The sequence below is a fragment of the Leucoraja erinacea genome, chromosome 30 (genome assembly GCF_028641065.1).
Source record: "Leucoraja erinacea ecotype New England chromosome 30, Leri_hhj_1, whole genome shotgun sequence".
Lineage (NCBI taxonomy): Eukaryota > Metazoa > Chordata > Chondrichthyes > Rajiformes > Rajidae > Leucoraja > Leucoraja erinaceus.
This window is the reverse complement of record NC_073406.1, coordinates 5,002,860-5,021,309: the sequence shown is the minus strand read 5'-3', so window position 1 is coordinate 5,021,309 and position 18,450 is coordinate 5,002,860. Positions and strand designations below refer to the sequence as shown.

The window sequence follows — 18,450 nt, the reverse complement described above, 5'->3', positions numbered from 1 at the left end:
CGAGTATCTGAATGCGTCTGAGTATCTGAAGTAAGGACTTACAGCTCTGTGTTTGAAAAATTACTAAATAGGAATGACATGAATGCATAACTATAAACAGTCATTTATTTTCTCTCAGTAACCAGACGGAGAGATCAAAAGAAGTGACTGTTGTTGGAACTGAATCCAGGGATCAAAAGGTTGACACGTGAGGTGGATACTGAGAGATACCTGTATCCAAACCATGTAACTGTTTAGAAGAATGAGGGGGGAACCTCATTGAAACGTACCAAATAGTCACAGGCATGGATAGAGTGGAGAGGGTGTTTCCACTAGTGGAACAGTGTAGGATTAGAAGTCATAGCCTCAGAATTACTGATTTGGATGATCAGCCATGATCATATTGAATGGCGGTGCAGGCTCGAAGGGCCGAATGGCCTACTCCTGCAACTAATTTCTATGTAATTAAAGGATGTTCCTTTAGGAAGGAGATGAGGAGGAATTTCTTCCTCAATCACAGGGTGGTGAATCTGTGGAATTCTTTGCCTTCACAGCCTTCGAAGGGCTGAATGGCCTACTCCTGCACCTATTGTCTATGTTTCTATTGTCCGAGGAAGGCCTGAGGTGAGGTGTGTGCGAGAGACGCAGACAAGAATTTCCAGAGGGAAAGTAAATGATTTATAAGGTAGATGTTTGCACGGTAACAGTGAACGAGTGGAGGGAGGGAGTACTTGGATGACTCTCTGGAAAAAAGACTGGCTTCCTTCTTGTTTCTTCACGTAAGAGAAGTCTGGAACCGTTAATTCCCAGCTGAGAGGGAGAGTGAGAATCAACCGATTAGTTTCATTGAAAGCCACAGCTTGGTCGGTCTAAGCAAATCCAAACCTGCCTTTGTACATCCCATTCGCACTAGTTCCGCTTCTCATCCACTCCCTACACACTAGGGGCGATTTACAGAGGCTAACTAACCCAACAAACCCTCAACGTCATTGGGGATGTGGGTTTAAACCGCTGGAGACCCACTCAGCCGCAGGAAGAACGTGCAAACTCCACACAGACAGCACCCAAGGTCAGAATTGAGTCTGGGTGTCTGGCGCTGCAAGGCCGCCTCGCCACTGGGCCGCCCATGGGCCTGTTCAGACCGACTCCTGCCAACTGTAATTCTGAGGTCATTCGAAGCATTCTCGTTCCCCGCCAGCTTGGTGGCGTTCAGTTGTGACGCTCGGCCTTGGAGTTGCGGAGCTATTAGACGGGTAGGTGGCAGACGGAGACCTGAACCAGATGGAACCAGGATAAACATCTGACTGAGACTTGGACGTTGTGGTGTTTCCACAGGTTTTCCATAGGGTTTACATTTAAACTGGGATCATGAGATAATAGTTTTTTTTTTAGAAATGATCTGTGCAGAACAGCCAACAGCCAACAAAGCGAGTGCAATTTAAAACAGGCCCCGTCTGGTTTACATAGTTACATAAACTACTGTTCAACAATGTTTAAGACAGAGAGTGACAGATTCTTGATTAGTACGGGTGTCGGGGATTGTGGGAAGAAGGTCGGAGAATGGGTGTCGAGAGGGAACGACAGCTCAGCCACGATTGAATGGCGGAGCCGGCTCGATGGGCCGAATGGCCTAATTCCCACAGATCGACACAAAATGCTGGAGTGACTCAGCAGGTCAGGCAGCATCTCCCGAGAGAAGGAATGGGTGACGTTTCGGGTTGAGACCCTTCTAGAATTTACGTAATCAAACTGTTTCCAGGACAAACAGCAAACATTCAAAATGTAATATCTGATATCAATTTAGTGAGCGGGGAGCGGTTGCAGTCTGTGTATAAGAATGGATGTTAAAATGCCTTCCAGCTTCAGCAAGACTTGGCTCAGTCTCAAAGACCAGTAAGATCTTTGTCATCAGTTATTACAGTGAATGACTAATCTCAGCAGATTTTTTTTTCCCTCAGTGTGCTAATCAATACCTTATTTGTGTCGATAATTCATTTAAAAGCTGCGTTCTCCACGCTGAATCAACAGTGAGGCACGAACGGGAAGCTTTGCTTCAATATTCAAGCAGTTTGTTAAAATAGGCACTGTGTCAAATTCAAGCTACTCGTGTGGGAGTGTAATGAAACGCTTGCACTTCCCTGTTGACATCTGAGTGCAGGCAGAGCTGTTACATTAGTTATCATGGGAAACAATGCATGGATAAGGAGATACACCAGAAATCAATATGGGACACAAGGCACTGCAGATGCTGGGTTCTTCAGCAACTCACAACGAGATGGAGTAACTCAGCGGATCAGCCAGCATCTGTGGAGACTAAAGATAGATCAGGATTTTGTGACTGATGCTGAGAGAGGAATTTGTTGAGGAAGGAGTGCAGATGCTGGTTTAAACCGAAGATAGACACAAAAAGCTGGAGTAACTCAGACGAGACCCTTCCCCAGACAGTCCGAAGAAGGGTCTCGGCCTGCAATGTCATCCATTCCTTCTCTCCAGAGATGCAGCCTGTCCCGCTGAGTTACTCCAGCTTTTTTTGTCTCATTGAGGGATTAGGTTAGTTTACTTTAGTTTCGAGATACAGCGCAGAAACAGGCCCTGCGCATCTCCTTTAAACGTTGCCCCTCTCATGTTAAAGTTGTGCTGTCTAGTATTTGATATGTCCACCTCGGAAAAATTGATCCACCCTATGTATTCCTTTCATAATTTTGTACATCTCTATCAGATCTCCCGTGAGCCTCAGTAAATTCACTCAGATCGTTTTTTTTGCCGATTGTAGGAGAAATAGTTTGATTGTGTGAACCCAGACCCCATGTACGTAAATCAGCCGCCACAACCAGACATAAAAACAGCTTTTGCCCACGAGCTGTAGCTCCACTCAATAACCAAAAGCCTGTCGCCTCCTCTCGCTCGGCTATTTTAGTTCATTCACATCCTTAAACGCTAATGTTTTATTCTTGTGTTTAAGAGGGAACTGCAGATGCTGGAGAATCGAAGGTTACACAAAAAAGCTGGAGAAACTCAGCGGGTGCAGCAGCATCTATGGAGCGAAGGAAATAGGCAACGTTTCGGGCCGAAACTCAAAGGAAATAGGTAACGTTTCGGGCCGAAACCCAGAAGGGTTTCGGCCCGAAACGTTGCCTATTTCCTTCGCTCCATAGATGCTGCTGCACCCGCTGAGTTTCTCCAGCTTTTTTGTGTAACCACCAATGTTTTATTCTTAATGTTTTATGTTTTATTCTTAATGGTTTACTGTGTGTCGTGCTGGAGCGGAGCACCAAGGCGAATTCCTTGTATGTGTGCATACTTGGCCAATAAACGTATTCATTCATTCAACTCTAATCTGCAGCGACATCACTCGGCATGGGCAGCGGCGGGTAGAGCTGCTGCTTGACGGTCGCCAGAACCCTCCCCCCCCCCCCCCCCCCCCCCCCGTTCGATCATGACCTCCGGGTGCTCCAGTTCCCTCCCAATGGCTTACAGATTTGTAACGTTCATAGAATAGAATAGAATATGTTTATTGTCATTGCACAAAACTGAGCAACAAAATTCCATTTGCTTCTCCTCCGTTAAAAGAAATACAACACGACACCAATGCACATATGTACAGTTAATAGTAGAATATAAATACATTTTTAAAAGAGATTAAAAGAATTTATCTTCTTGTAAAATTGTCCCTCGTGTGTCGGGAGTGGATGAGGACGTGGAATGCCACAGAACTAGTGTGGACGGCACTCTCCACCCTCTGTGTAAAAAAAACATGCCCACGCATCTGCTTTCAACTTTCCCCCTCTCACCTTAAAGCCATGCCTTCTGGTATTAGATTTAGTCTAGTATTGGATCTAGTCTTAAATGTATTTGATTTTTCCATCCCTGGAAAAAGGCTACCCTATCAGTGCCTCTCATAATTTTATATAGTTCTATCAGGTCTCCCTATAACCTCTGGCATCCAAAGAACACGATCCAAGTCTGTCCAGCCACTCCCTGTAGCTAATACACTCATTATTCTGGTAAACCCACCTCTGCACCCTTTGCAAAGCCTCCACATCCTTCCTGTAAAGGGGTGCCCAAAACTGCATGCAATACTACAATGAAATGTTGCAAGTCTATCAGCATTCAAGCTGTTAGTTGTCTTCTGATTTTGCAGTTCATTAGCAGTGGCGCAGCGGTAGAGTTGCTGCCTCACAGTGCCAGAGACCCCGGTGCGATCCTGACCACAGGGCACTTGTCTGTACGGAGTTTGTACGTTCTCCCCGTGACCAGCGTGGGTTTTCTCCGGGATCTCCGATTTTCCTGGTATAATTGTAAATTGTCCCTAGAGTGTGTAGGATCGTGGTGATGTGTGGGGATCGCTGTTCGGCACGGACTCGGTGGGCTGAAGGGCCTGTTTCTGCGCTGTATCTCTAAACTAAACTAAACTAACCTAATCCCTCATAGAGTAACTCAGCGGGGCAGGCTGCATCCCTGGAGAGAAAGAATGGGCGACGTTACAGGCCGAGACCCTTCTTCGGACTGTGTCTGAAGAAGGGTCTCGACCCGAAACGTCACCCATCCCTTCTCTCCAGAGATGCTGCCTGTCCCACTGAGTTACCCCAGCTTTTTGTGTCTATCTTCGGTTTAAACCAAACTAATTCCTCTCTCAGCATCAGTCACAAAATCCTGGCCTTTGCTGACGGTGGGATCTTGCTTTGCACAGAGAGGCTGCAGTTTTACTGCAGTGGCTGCACTTCAGACGCAGTTAGTTGGCTGAAAACTGCCTTGAGGCATCCAGACTTTCCCTTTCTGTCAGGAGTATGACTCAATCCCGTCACAAAGGAGGCACTCACTGTACAAGCAAGGTTGCACAATTCTGACTGATTACAAACATATTTAATATCCACAGTTCTTTTGGTTGACTCTTTTTTTTCCACCCTGGCCCTTATTTTTCAGAACCTCCTTCAATTTGAAGGCCAAGCCTAACTGGTTTACAACTTGCATTACTTCAACAAGAGTTTCAGCTGAATTGTTGGAGAATTTATTGCAATGCAGCTATTAAAATAATTGCTTCTGATGCGTTTAAAGACTTTATGCTAAACTACGGAGCAGGAGAGAAGATTTACCGGCCATTTAAATATCTCCAGCGTGCCTTTGAGAAGGGATGCTTGAAAATAGGTTTGGCTTTATAAAAATCGGGATAATTTAGTTTGACCGCAAAAGCAAGAAGCATCGACCCTGCTCTTCATCACCATTCAAGGGGTGCCACAGTGGCGCAGCGGGTAGAACTGCTGCCTTACAGCACCAGATACCCGGGTTCGATCTGGGTGTTGTCTGTGTGAGGAGTTTGCACGTTCTCCCTGGGACCACGTGGGTTTCCTCCGGGTGCTCCGGTTTCCATCCACATCCCAATGCCGTGCGGGTTTGCAGGTTAATTGGCCCTCTGTAAATTGTCCCCTAGTGTGTAGGGGGAGGATGGAGAAAATGGGATGACATAGAATTAGTGTAAAACATAGAAACATAGAAGATAGGTGCAGGAGGAGGCCATTCGGCCCTTCGAGCCAGCACCGCCATTCATTGCTTCGGCCCTGTTTCCGTGCTGTATCTCTAAACTAAACTAAGTTAGTTAAATTAGTTAAAACCGGGTCCACGCCGACCAGCGATCCCCGCACATTAACACTATCCTACACACACTAGGGACAATTTTTACATTTACCAAGCCAATTAACCTACAAACCTGCACGTCTTTAGAGTGTGGGAGGAAACCGAAGATCGCGGAGAAAACCCACGCAGGTCACGGGGAGAACGTACAAACTCCATACAGACAGAGTTTGTACGCCCGGTAACTCAGTAAACTTTCTGGTGGTCTGTGATACTGGCTTTATATTAATATTAATATAAATCATTTCTTCACGAATTATGTTTCCTCAGCATCCTGAAGGCCTTTCGGGTGAGCGACACGTTCCACGCCCGGTTTGGCGCCCGGTCTCGGACGTACACGTACCGGTTGGTGACGGGGTGCGCCCACCGCTCGCATCTCCCCGTGTTTGAACGCAATCTCTGCTGGCCCGTGTCCAGCAGGTGGGTAGCATGACCGCTCGCTTCTCGTGGTTCCCATTCACATACCCTGCTTAGACACACAGTGGTGGAGTAACTCAGCGGGTCAGGCAGCAAGCACCTCTGGAGGAAAGGAATAAGCGACGTTTCGGGTCGGGGACCCTGCTTCAGAGCTAGAGGTGGAGGGATGGATGGGGGGAGGGAGAAAAGGCCAGAACGAATCAGGGCCGGCTACAGATGACCTCAGGATGGGTGAAGCCCACAATGGCCCATTGTTGGGCCCCAGGGGAAGGGTTCCGTCTTGAAATGTCTCCCAGTCCTTTTCTCCGAACAAGGAACCATCACCCTTCCTGAGTCTGATAACAGTGGATGAATCCGTTCCTGAACCTAGCGGCAGGAGCTCTCAAGAGGCGAGAATGACCCGTGGTCCTTGATGATGTTGTCAGCTTTCCCGAGGCAGTGTGAGGTGTAGATGGAGGAGTGGTCAGAGGGGATAGAGTCTGGTCCGCGTGAAGCACTGGGCTACAGCCACAGCTCTGTGGTTTCTTGAGGTCTTGGGCAGAGCATTTGCCAAACCATCTGTGATGCATCTCCAGGATGCTTTCCATGATCCAACTGTAGAAACAAGCTGCCTTTCTGAGTGGTCTAAATAGGCAGGGCAATGAAGGCGTGCTTTCAAACCGCCAGGACAAATTGTTCCAGAGGTGTAACTCTCTGCGTGCAGAACATTTCTTCTCATCTCGGAGCGAAGTTGATCTGCCAACTTAAATCCACAAGATACGTGAAACATTAAAAAGGCCTGGCAGCAACATCAAGGACCCACACCATCCTGGCCACACACTCATCTCCCCGCTACCTTCAGGTAGAAGGTACAGGAGCCTGAAGACTGCAACGTCCAGGTTCAGGAATAGCTCTTTCCCCACAGCCATCAGGCTATTAAACTCAACTCAAACAAAACTCTGAACAATAATAGCCTATTATCTGATAATTTGCTCTATCTATTTATTTATTCATGTGTGTATATATTTATATAATGGTATATGGACACACTGATCTGTACTGTATTCATGCCGACCATATTCTGTTGTGCTGAAGGAAGAATGTCATTGGAACACATGACAATAAACTCTCTGGAGGTGCTGCCTGACCTGCTGAGTTACTCCAAATTAAAGTGACAAGTGGAAAGGATTGGGGATGTGCAAAGATTGGGGAGAGGGCATGACTTCAGAATTAAGGGACAGAAGTTTAGGGGCAACATGAGGGGGAACTCTCTTTACTCAGAGAGTGATAGCTGTGTGGAATGAGCTTCCAGTGGAAGTGGTGGAGGCAGGTTCGATTTTATCATCTAAAAATGAATTGGATAGGTATATGGACGGGAAAGGAATGGAGGGTTATGGTCTGAGTGCAGGTAGATGGGACTAGGGGAGAGTAAGTGTTCGGCACGGACTAGAAGGGCCGAGATGGCCTGTTTCAGTGCTGTAATTGTTATATGGTTATAGGGAGGGGAGACAGTCCACCCCATGACTTATTGCCACCTAGAAACCTGTAGCTCCCACACCAGCACAAACATTGATACCATTTCTAGTCATGATTCAGTCAGTACATGAATGGTTTGATCTCGTGTTTAAGAAAGAACTGCAGATGCTGGAAAATCGAAGGCAGACAAAAATGCTGGAGAAACTCAGGGGGTGCAGCAGCATCTATGGAGCGAAGGAGATGCTGCTGCACCCGCTGAGTTTCTCCAGCATTTTTGTCTACCTGGTTTGATCTCGTGTTGACATCGAACTCACTGGATGGGCAGATCCTAGGACTTCCCCAGTGGACATGGCCTCCCCCTGGTGGCCGCTCCATTGAACTGCACTGTCCCGGCCCCCAAAAGTGAACTATCTTGTTCCAAGTGAGCTGTGGGCTGCAGGACCTGGGAGTGGCAACAGTGTTTAAGAGGGAACTGCAGATGCTGGAGAATCGAAGGTTACACAGACATGTAAAGCTGGAGAAACTCAGCGGGTGCAGCAGCATCTATGGAGCGAAGGAAATAGGCAACGGGGGGCCGAAACCCCACCCCATGACGGATTGCCTGAAGAAGGGTTTTGGGAAGCGTTGCCTATTTCCTTCGCTCCATAACATGCTGATGCACCCATTTCTAGTCAGCTTTTCTGTGTCACCTGGAGTGGTTGCAAGCTCGTGTTTAAGTCACCCGAACTGCAGACGTTGGAAAATCGAAGGTAGGGCAAAAATGCTGGAGAGATTCAGGGGGTGCAGAGAGGAGTTCTGATTTGAAACTTTGGTTTAGTTTAGTTTGGAGATACAGGGGCGGAAACAGGCCCCAATCGGCCCTCTGAGTCCGCATCAACCAGCGATCCCCGCACACAGGCACTATCCTACTCACTAGGGACAAGTTACAATCTTTACCGAAGCCAATTAGCCTACAAACATGCACATCTTTGGAGTGTGGGAGGAATACTGGAGCTCCTGGGGAAATTTCACGGGGAGAACGTGCAAACTCCTTACAGAGAGCACCTGTAGTCAGGACGGAACCCGGACTCTGGCGCTGTGAGGCAGCGACTATACCGCCACCGTCTTCTGACCATGCGCCCCCTTCTCACAGAGAGTGGTGAATCTCTGGAATTCTCTGCCACAGAAGGTAGTTGAGGCCAGTTCATTGGCTATATTTAAGAGGGAGTTAGATGTGGCCCTTGTGGCTAAGGGGATCAGGGGTATGGAGAGAAGGCAGGTACAGGATACTGAGTTGGATGATCAGCCATGATCATATTGAATGGCGGTGCAGGCTCGAAGGGCCGAATGGCCTACTCCTGCACCTAGTTTCTATGTTTCACCACTCTGTACCTGCTTGTGTTGCCGCTGGCAGGAACTTGTCAGTGACTGCTTGTTCTGCCTCCAAACAGACCTCTGAACACAGACGCTATGAGGGAGGCGGCGAGCTTGCTGCTGGGCACGCACGACTTCAGCACCTTCCGCTCCTTGAACTCCGAGACCCCCTTCAAGTCACCGCTGAAGACACTGCTCCAGGCCGAGCTCACGCCGGGAACCAGCATCGCCACGCAGCAGACCCATCACAGGTGGGAGAAGTCCTCAGTTCCTCAACCTCCCCCCTCCCTGCGCCCCCGGGCTGGGAGAGATCACTGTGAGATGTAAACACGTTCTTGCTATTGAGGGAGTGCAGCATAGGTTCACCAGGTTAATTCCCGGGATGGCGGGACTGTCATATGTTGAAAGAATGGAGCGACTGGGCTTGTACACACTGGAATTTAGAAGGATAAGACTCATTGAAACTTATAAGATTATTAATGGTTTGGACACGCTCGAGGCAGGAAACATGTTCCCGATGTTGGGAGAGTCCAGAACCAGGGGCCACAGTTTAAGAACAAGGGGTAGGCCATTTAGAACTGAGATGAGGAAAAACGTTTTCACCCAGAGAGTTCTGTAGAATTCTCTGCCTCAGAAGGCAGTGGAGGCCAATTCTCTGGATACTTTCAAGAGAGGGTAAGATAGAGCTCTTAAAGATAGCGGAGTCAGGGGATATAGTTAGGAGGCAGGAACAGGGTACTGATTGTGGATGATCAGCCATGATCACAGTGGCACTATTGATGGAACCCGGGTCTCTGGAGCTGTGAGGGCAGCAACTCTACCGCTGCGCCACCGTGTCCTGACACTGTGTGACCCAGTTCACCATCTCTATCCCGTCCTCCCCGCCCGTGAGGTCAGCGACTCTCCTTGTTGTCTGAAGAGGGGTCTCCAACCGCAGCGTCACCCTTTCCTTCTCTCCAGAGATGCTGCCTGACCCGGCTTGAGTCATAGAAAAAATAGGTGCAGGAGGAGGCCATTCGGCCCTTCGAGCCCTTCGAGCCCTGGGGAGTCACCCCAGCTTTTTGTGTCTATCTCCGGTTTAAACCAGCACCTGCAGTTCCTTCCTGCACAGCTCTCCTTGTTTCTGCTCTTGTGCTCTTATAATTGGATTACATTCTAAACAGGTCGGATTAAAGGATGACAGCAAAGAACCTCTGATTCTCTCAGCAGGACACAGCCTCACAAGAAACTGGTGAAGTGGAGGTGGTGCACTCAGTAAATCTCACTCAGCGGAGTGCTGCTGTTAAAATTAATTCCCTCTGAAATTACAGCGTTGGTGGAAATGTCCTTGGATTCCATTAGACAAAGTATGAAATTATAACAAGTGCATTTGACGTGGTCCAGTTAATACAATTTTGCCCTGCATTGATTTTCCCGGCATGATCCATCACACAGATGCCTCTTTCCACGAAGCACACAAAATAAATTGTGGCGTGGCGTTTTAATGTTTGCTGCCGTGCTGACCTCTCGTGCGGCTGTGAGCATTAAGATGAAACACTAAAGGACATTAAGAGGCACTGCCAACAGCTGCTCCCTTCAGCAAGCTCCCCGTTGCCAGGCAACTGCAGGGAGTCTGCCTGTGGAGCTAATGGTACCCGACGGACAAATGTTTCAGGGAAATAAATTCTCCTGACGTATCTGGGCATGACTTATGCAATCCATTATTTAACCACCACGCTTTTGCTAAGAGTGCCTGCATAGAGAGGATGTGGAGAGGATGTTTCCACTAGTGGGAGAGTCTAGGACTAGAGGTCGTAGCCTCAGAATTAAAGGACGTTCCTTTAGGATGGAGATGAGTAGGAATTTCTTTAGTCAGAGGGTGGTGAATCTGTGGCATTCGTCACCACAGAAGGCTGAGGAGGCCAAGTCAATGGATATCTTTAAGGCAGAGATAGATGGGTTCTTGATTAGTCCGGGTGTCAGGGGTCATGGGGAGAAGGCAGGAGAATGGGGTTAGGAGGGCGAGATGGATCAGCCTGCCTTTGTGTACAATTTTAACTGCACCTCTGTGTCTGACTGAAGAAGGGTCAGACTGAATAAAGGTCTCGACCCGAAACGTCACTTATTGCTTCTCTCCAGAGATGCTGTCTGACCCGCTGAGTTACTCCAGGCTTTTGTGTTTATCTTTGGTTTAAACCAACATCTGCAGTTCCTTCCTGCGCATTGTGTTCAACCTCTCCATAGGCTCCACATCCTTCCTGTAACGGGGCGATCAGAACCGCAATGTTGATTATTCTTCTACAGCCTCCTTCAGTCAACTGCAACTGAAGATGGTTCCCAAATGTCACCACTCCTGCACACTCCATCACCCTACCCCCCCCTCCCCCCCCCTTCCCTTCCCTTCCCCCAGAACTGTCAGCCAGCAATCTTTATGTGAAGAAAACCTTACTAGAATAGGCAAGGAGCTCAGTCGATAGAGGGTGATGTGTATGTGCCGTATGTGTGTGTGTGCCGTGTGTATGTGCCATGTGTGTGTGTGTGCCGTGTGTATGTGCCATCCATGGACATGAATGGACATGAATCATCATGTCCTGCCCCCATTGCCTGCTGACTGACGTCTCTCTCGTCCAATCGGCGCCCTCGATCAGCAGTCCCGCCCCCACTGTCTCGTGGAAAGCGGAGATTTCATCGGATTTTAAAATCCGGATTGCAAAAAATGGGAGGGGATCATCTCCCCACATCTCAAGGCAGAGGTGAGGAGTTTTTGAGAGTTGCAATCCTATTGAGGAGACAGCTGTCGGAAAGGTCACAGGCAGCTCCACAATTCACCGTCGAGATAAAGACATAATGCATGACCTCCAACTGGGAATGTTAATTGGTGGTTACACAGAAAAGCTGGAGAAACTCAGCGGGTGCAGCAGCATCTATGGAGCGAAGGAAATAGGCAACGTTTCGGGCCGAAACGTTGCCTATTTCCTTCGCTCCATAGATGCTGCTGCACCCGCTGAGTTTCTCCAGCTTTTCTGTGTAACCTTCGATTCTCCAGCATCTGCAGTTCCCTCTTAAACACTGGGAATGTTAATTGTTCCTTTGACATCCCCGCGACTAATTAGCACCGTGTTCTCAGTGGCCTGTGTACATGTTGTGGCCTTAGGACAGTGATTGTGTTAGCTACAGTCGTTTAACCTCAATACACATCCAACTAGAATGTACAGTTAACATAATTAAGAATATTACTTAATTATAAGCTGATATATGTTTGCTTCAATTGACTTTAGCCACCTGGAGTTCCTGGACCTCACCTTCCGGAGTCCGTCTTTCCTCTACAAACAGGTGAGGGCAGAGTGTTTGTCCACATTGTTTTAGAAACATAGAAAATAAGTACAGGAGTAGGCCATTTGGCCCTTCAAGCCAGCATCACCATTCAATATGATCATGGCTGATCGTCTAAAGTCAGTACCCTGTTCCTGCTTTTCCCCCATATCCCTTGATTCCTTTAGCCCTAAGAGCTAAATCTAACTCTCTCTTGAAAACCTATCTCTTTATACATACAGCACAGAAACAGGCCCTTCAGCCCATCAAGTCTGTGCCGACCAGCGATCCCCCACACTAACACCATCCCACAATTTACAATTTTACCAAAGCCAATGAACCTACAAACTGCAGGTCATGTTGTGGAGAATGTACAAACTCCGTACAGACAGCGGCCCGTAGCCAGGATCGAACCCGGGTCACTGGCGTTTGAGAGGCAGCAACTCTACCGCTGCACCACTGTGCGTTGCCTGAATCTATGTGGCTGTGATGCTGCAGCAAGCGAGGTCGTCCACCTCATCATACTTAATGAAAGTGACAATAGACGCAACTTGCCGTGACTGAGCTGGGACACCCACTGGAGATATTTTGGTGCTGAAATTTCCATTTGATATCTCCAGACTATTATTAATGCTGCACCAGCGCTGAGCCTCCTCCTTGCTGGTTTAGTTAGTGGTCTATGTGTCAATGAGACAGGTAATGGAAAGAGTGAGTCACAATCCCACACGTTACGTTGTGGTTTCCCAACTCATTGCTGTCACCACGATATCCACATGATCTCCACGCTTCAACCTTCAACTTTCACACCCCAGCCGCTCGGCCACGCCGAGACTTCGTTGCAGCTGAGTTCGAGGACGGACAATGCAGAGAGGGAAGATGTCATTCCTGGTCCCCACCGCCAACTCCATCCATTCCCTGCCCGGATCTAACCGCCCGCTCTCTCAATCCGGTCCATCCATTGCCGAACCCCCTGCCGCCCAAAATCTAACTGCGCCCTCTCTCGCCCCACCACCCGGTCTAGACTGCTGTTGAAAGTTGCTCCACTGCCTCCGACCCCATTGCCCCCACCCCCCAACGTGTGCTGCCCCCAATGTCATGTCCTGGCCCTCACCATTTTACCGAGTCAGCCCTCGTTCCTTCCTCTCTGTTGAGAAACCTGCTCCACTGCCCCCCCAGACCCAGACCCCGACTGTTGTCCCCCCCCCCCCCCCCGAGCTCGGGAAGCATCCCCAAATGCTCTGCTTGATCCCTTTTCCCCAATGTTCGCCTCTTGGGTCAGTTTAGTTTATTGTCACGTGTACCGAGGTACAGTGAAAAGCTTTTGTTGCGTGCTAACCAGCCAGCGGAAAGACAATACACGTTTACAATCGAGCCGTTCACATTGTACAGATACATGATAAGGGAATAACGTTTAGTGCAAGGTAAAACCAGCACGGAACCTGGAAGGATATGGATCATGTGCGTGTTGTTGCAGGTGCGGAGAATGACGGGTGCTCTGGTGGCCGTTGGCCGGGGCAGGCTAACACCGCAGCACATCGGCGAGTTGCTGGAGTGCCGTGACTCCAGGGCCTATCCCGGCAGTTTCATCGCACCACCCAGCGGCCTCTTCCTCAACACCGTGGAGTACGATGAAAACGGTAAGCGGTGAGGAGGCGAATGTACAGGATACAGGAGGCAGCTACTAGAACAGCTTGTAAAAGGCCTTTGGAGAGGTACATGGATCGGAACGGTTTAGAGGGGTTTGGGCAAAATGTTGGGCAGGTGGGACAAGCGTAGATGGGGCATCTTGGTCGCCACACTGGTTGACTCCAAAGAGAAAGCACAGGAAAATACACTGTCTCTCCCTCTAAGTACAGAACTGCACATGCATGCATGCACATGGAAGTAGAATGCATATTCCAGGATATAAACATACACACACACACAGGGATGCATGCACACATGCATGCACATTCCCAAATGTAAGCACACATGCAACCACACACACATGCAGGGATGTGTGTGTGCAAATCCCCAAATATTAGTACATACACATGCGCGCACACACATGCAGGCAAGCATGCACATTCGATGGTATCGACACACACACCTACAGCAAATATAGTTTCACATGAATAGACGCATGCAGACATGATAAACCATCAGAACAGATATACATACACTAAGATGCTGGCATGTACAAGATTTACACCATACACCAGATCACTGCTGCATTTTAACTTAAATGCAGGTGTCACATATACACAAGAGGTATTTGTACACATTTCCCTGCACATAGACAGATTCACATTGATAATGACACCAATCTGACTATAATCAGTATATACACACATTTTTAAACACACATGCCCACACGGCCATGCACCAAGCTCCTGTAAACATCCAGGGACAATAATAGACAATAGACAATAGGTGCAGGAGTAGGCCATTCGGTCCTTCGAGCCAGCACCGCCATTCAATGTGATCATGGCTGATCATCCCCAATCAGTACCCCGTTCCTGCCTTCTCCCCATATCCTCTGACTCTGCTATTTTTAAGAGCCCTATCTAGCTCTCTCTCGAAAGCATCCAGAGAACCCGCCTCCACCGCCCTCTGAGGCAGAGAATTCCACAGACTCACCACTCTCTGTGAGAAAAAGTGTTTCCTCGTCTCCGTTCTAAATGGCTTTCTCCTTATTCTCAAACTGTGTGTGACCCCTGGTTCTGGACTCCCCCAACATCGGGAACACGATTCCTGCCTCTAGCGTGTCCAAGCCCTTAACAATCTAACATGTTTCAATAACGTCCCTGCGCCTCTCAAGGGCAGTACTGGAGCCCGTCTGCAGGGTTGCCAGCGAGCAGGGGAATTCTCTCATCCCGGTAAAAACGTGAAAGTGAAGTAATTTAATGGTTCGCAGGTTACAGGAAGGGAAGCGCTAGCGTTCAGCATCCAGTGAGGGGTCTCCCCCATTGCCAGAGGGAGGCTAAATGCACATTGGAGGAGCAGCATCTCGTATTTCACTTGGGCAGCTTACAGCCCAGCGGTATGAATATTGAAGATAGACACAAAATGCTGGAGTGACTCAGAGGGACAGGCAGCAGCATCTCTGGAGAGAAGGAACAGGTGACGTTTCGGGTAGAGACCCTTGAAGGAATGGGCGACGTTTCGGGTCGAGACCCGAAGGGTCTCGACCCGAAACGTCACCCATTCCTTCTCTCCAGAGATGCCGCCTGTCCCGCTGAGTTACTACTGAGCATTTTGTGTCTATCTTTGGCATCCGGTCTGCTCTTCACTGCACCAGTCCCCGCTCTCTGAAGCTGAGCTCACTCATTGCACAACAGAGTTGTTTATCAGGATTTATTTCCAACCCACGCCACTAATTATATTGCAGATAGACACAAAATGCTGGCGAAACCTGTCCCGCTGAGCATTTTGTGTCTATCTAACTGGCATCTGCATTTCACTTCCTACACGCATGCTACTGTTGTTTTCCACGAGGAGCTATCTCGGGTCTGGACAGCACTAATTTACACTGCGTTTGCCACAGAGGGTGTAAGGGGAGCATTCGCTGGTTTGCACATCAGCTCTGCAAAGATGCGCGGGGCCCAGAGGTGGCGTTTGAGGCTGATGCAAACCGTGGCGCAGTAACGGGCCCATGCACGCAATGTCCTGCAGCCCACAATGTTTGTGCCGAGCATGAAGCCTGTTCCACGATCCACACCCCTCCAATCCCTGCTCTTCTTCCATGTGCCTGTCTAAAAGCCTCGTGCCCGCCACTACCACTCCCACCAGCCGGGATCTCTGGTTTCCTCCCCGCACTCCAAAGACGTGCAGGTTTAACATAGAAACATAGAAATTAGGTGCAGGAGTAGGCCATTCGGCCCTTCGAGCCTGCACCGCCATTCAATATGATCATGGCTGATCATCCAACTCAGTATCCCGTACCTGCCTTCTCTCCATACCCCCTGATCCCCTTAGCCACAAGGGCCACATCTAACTCCCCTCTTAAATATAGCCAATGAACTGGCCTCAACTACCCTCTGTGGCAGAGAGTTCCAGAGATTCACCATTCTCTGCGTGAAAAAAGTTCTTCTCATCTCGGTTTTAAAGGATTTCCCCTTTATCCTTAAGCTGTGACCCCTTGTCCTGGACTTCCCTAACATCGGGAACAATCTTCCTGCATCTAGCCTGTCCAACCCCTTAAGAATTTTGTAAGTTTCTATAAGATCCCCTCTCAATCTTCTAAATTCTAGAGAGTATAAACCAAGTCTATCCAGTTTGTAGGTTAATTTGGCTTGGCATAAATGTAAATTGTTCCCAGTATGTGTAGGATAGTGTCAATGTGTGCGGGCATCGCTGGTCGGTGCCCACCCGGTGGGCCGAAGGGCCTGTTTCCACACTGTATCTCTAAACTAAACTAAAGTAAACTAAACCGGCCTTCAGTTCAGTTTAGTTTATTGTCTCGTGTTCCCAGGGGCAATGAAAAGCTTTTGTTGCATGCTATCCAGTCAGCTGAAAGACAAACCGTGATGAAACCTCGCAAACAAATTCCAGGCACCCACCAGTCTGTGTAAATAAAGTGTGTCCCCCCCCGCCCCCCCCCCCCCCCCCCACATCTCCATTAAACTTCCCCCTTCCCCCCTCTCACGTTATAGTGGCGCAGTGGTAGAGTTGCCGTCTTGCAGGGTTTGCAGCGCTGGAGACCCGGGTTCGATCCCAACTACGGGTACTTGTCTGTACGGAGTTTGTGCGTTTGCCCCGTGACCTGCGTGGGTTTTCCCCGAGATCTTCGGTTTACACCCACACTTTATAGACGTGCAGGTTTGTAGGTAGGTGAATTGGCTTGGTGTATGTGTGACATTTTCCCTAGTGGGTGTAGGATAGTGTTTAATGTATCTCTAAACTTAAAAAAACACTAAAATGATGGTTGGTGTGAGCATGATGTTGGGCACAGGCATCGTGGGCTGAAGGGCCTGTTCCCGTGCTGGGCTGTTCTGTGTAATTGAAAGCGTTGATTCGACGGCAGGATGTGGAGAGTGTGGATGGGCCGCATCATTCAAGAGAGTGGAGCCCCCAGATGTTACACGCACGCCAGATGTTCCAGCTGCAGATGCCAGTGAGCGTGGTTCTCTGCTACAGAAGGCAGTGGTGGCCAATTCACTGAATGTATTCAAAAGAGAATTGGATGTGACACTTAGGCCTAACAGAATCAAGGGATATTGGGGGAGGGGAGGGAGCAGGAACGGGGTTACTGATTCTGGATGGTCAGCCATGATCATATTCCAAGGCGGTGCTGGCTGGAAGGGCCGAATGGCCACCTCCTTCACCTATTTACTATGTTTCTCCGTAGCTTCGTCCTGAAGGTGACCAGAAACTGAACCGAGGGTTGTCATGGCAACCATCACCAGCCCCGCTGTGTTTTGCTTTGCAGATCTTCGAGTGAAAGATGACATCACTGGGTGACGGGAGGGAGTACGTGGACCGCCTGTTGTCATGGCAACCGGCATCTAGGACCAAGAGCGGACCGGGCACCTACATCGACTCGTGTGGACATGCCCGGTATTGCATCAATACTCCCGAATGTGTCTGGAGTTATGGAGAAGATACAATGCTGGATGCAGGCTCATGTTAAGCTGCCAAAAATCATCAGCTTCTAAAACTCTGGCTTGGTGGTGGGTGTCAGTGAGTGGGGATGGAGCCAGCATCTCCCAGCTTGGCAAAGTCTATGGCCCCCAGCCCCGACAGACAGACACACGCACACACACTCACACGCGCGCACATACGCACACACACACAAACTCATACATAAACACACGCACACACTCATACACACACGCGCACACACACACTCATACACGCACACACGCGTGCACACACACACGCTCGCACACACACGCACACACACACACACACACGCTCGCACACACACACACACACACACGCACACACACACACGCGCGCACACACACGCGCACATACACACAGACACACACACACACGCACACACACTCACACATACACACATTCATACACACACACACTCACACACTCATACATACACACACACACTCATACACACACGCGCACATACACGCTCGCACACATACACATACACACGCTCGCACACGCGCGCGCACACACACACACGCGCACATACACACACACACACAGACACGCCCGCACACACACTCATACACACGCGCACACACAAAACTAAAAGATGGCAGAACAAAAGTGTAATTGTTTGCAATATTTGCATTAGTTTGCATAACAGAAAATAAAGTATTTCAAAATGCCTTGGTTACTTACAGAGGTGCTTGAGTTGTTTTGTCTCATCTCAACAACTGT

The 18,450-nt window shown here is 49.0% G+C and overlaps 1 protein-coding gene across 3 annotated transcripts in view; it reads left to right on the top strand.

The window, feature by feature from the left end:
- The window catches only part of pusl1 (pseudouridine synthase like 1), a 46,060-nt gene extending 27,650 nt beyond the window's left edge, over window positions 1–18,410 (top strand). For 2 of the 3 annotated variants that reach the window (XM_055659216.1, XM_055659215.1), the window contains 5 exons: window positions 5,878–6,027; window positions 8,910–9,083; window positions 12,090–12,144; window positions 13,598–13,760; window positions 17,534–18,410. In XM_055659216.1, the coding sequence (XP_055515191.1) occupies window positions 5,878–6,027; window positions 8,910–9,083; window positions 12,090–12,144; window positions 13,598–13,760; window positions 17,534–17,565 (574 nt within the window). In that variant the 3' untranslated portion in view covers window positions 17,566–18,410. The remainder of the gene's footprint in view (window positions 1–5,877; window positions 6,028–8,909; window positions 9,084–12,089; window positions 12,145–13,597; window positions 13,761–17,533) is intronic. The other variant, XM_055659217.1, reaches the window with a different exon arrangement.
- Window positions 18,411–18,450: the final 40 nt, after the last annotated feature.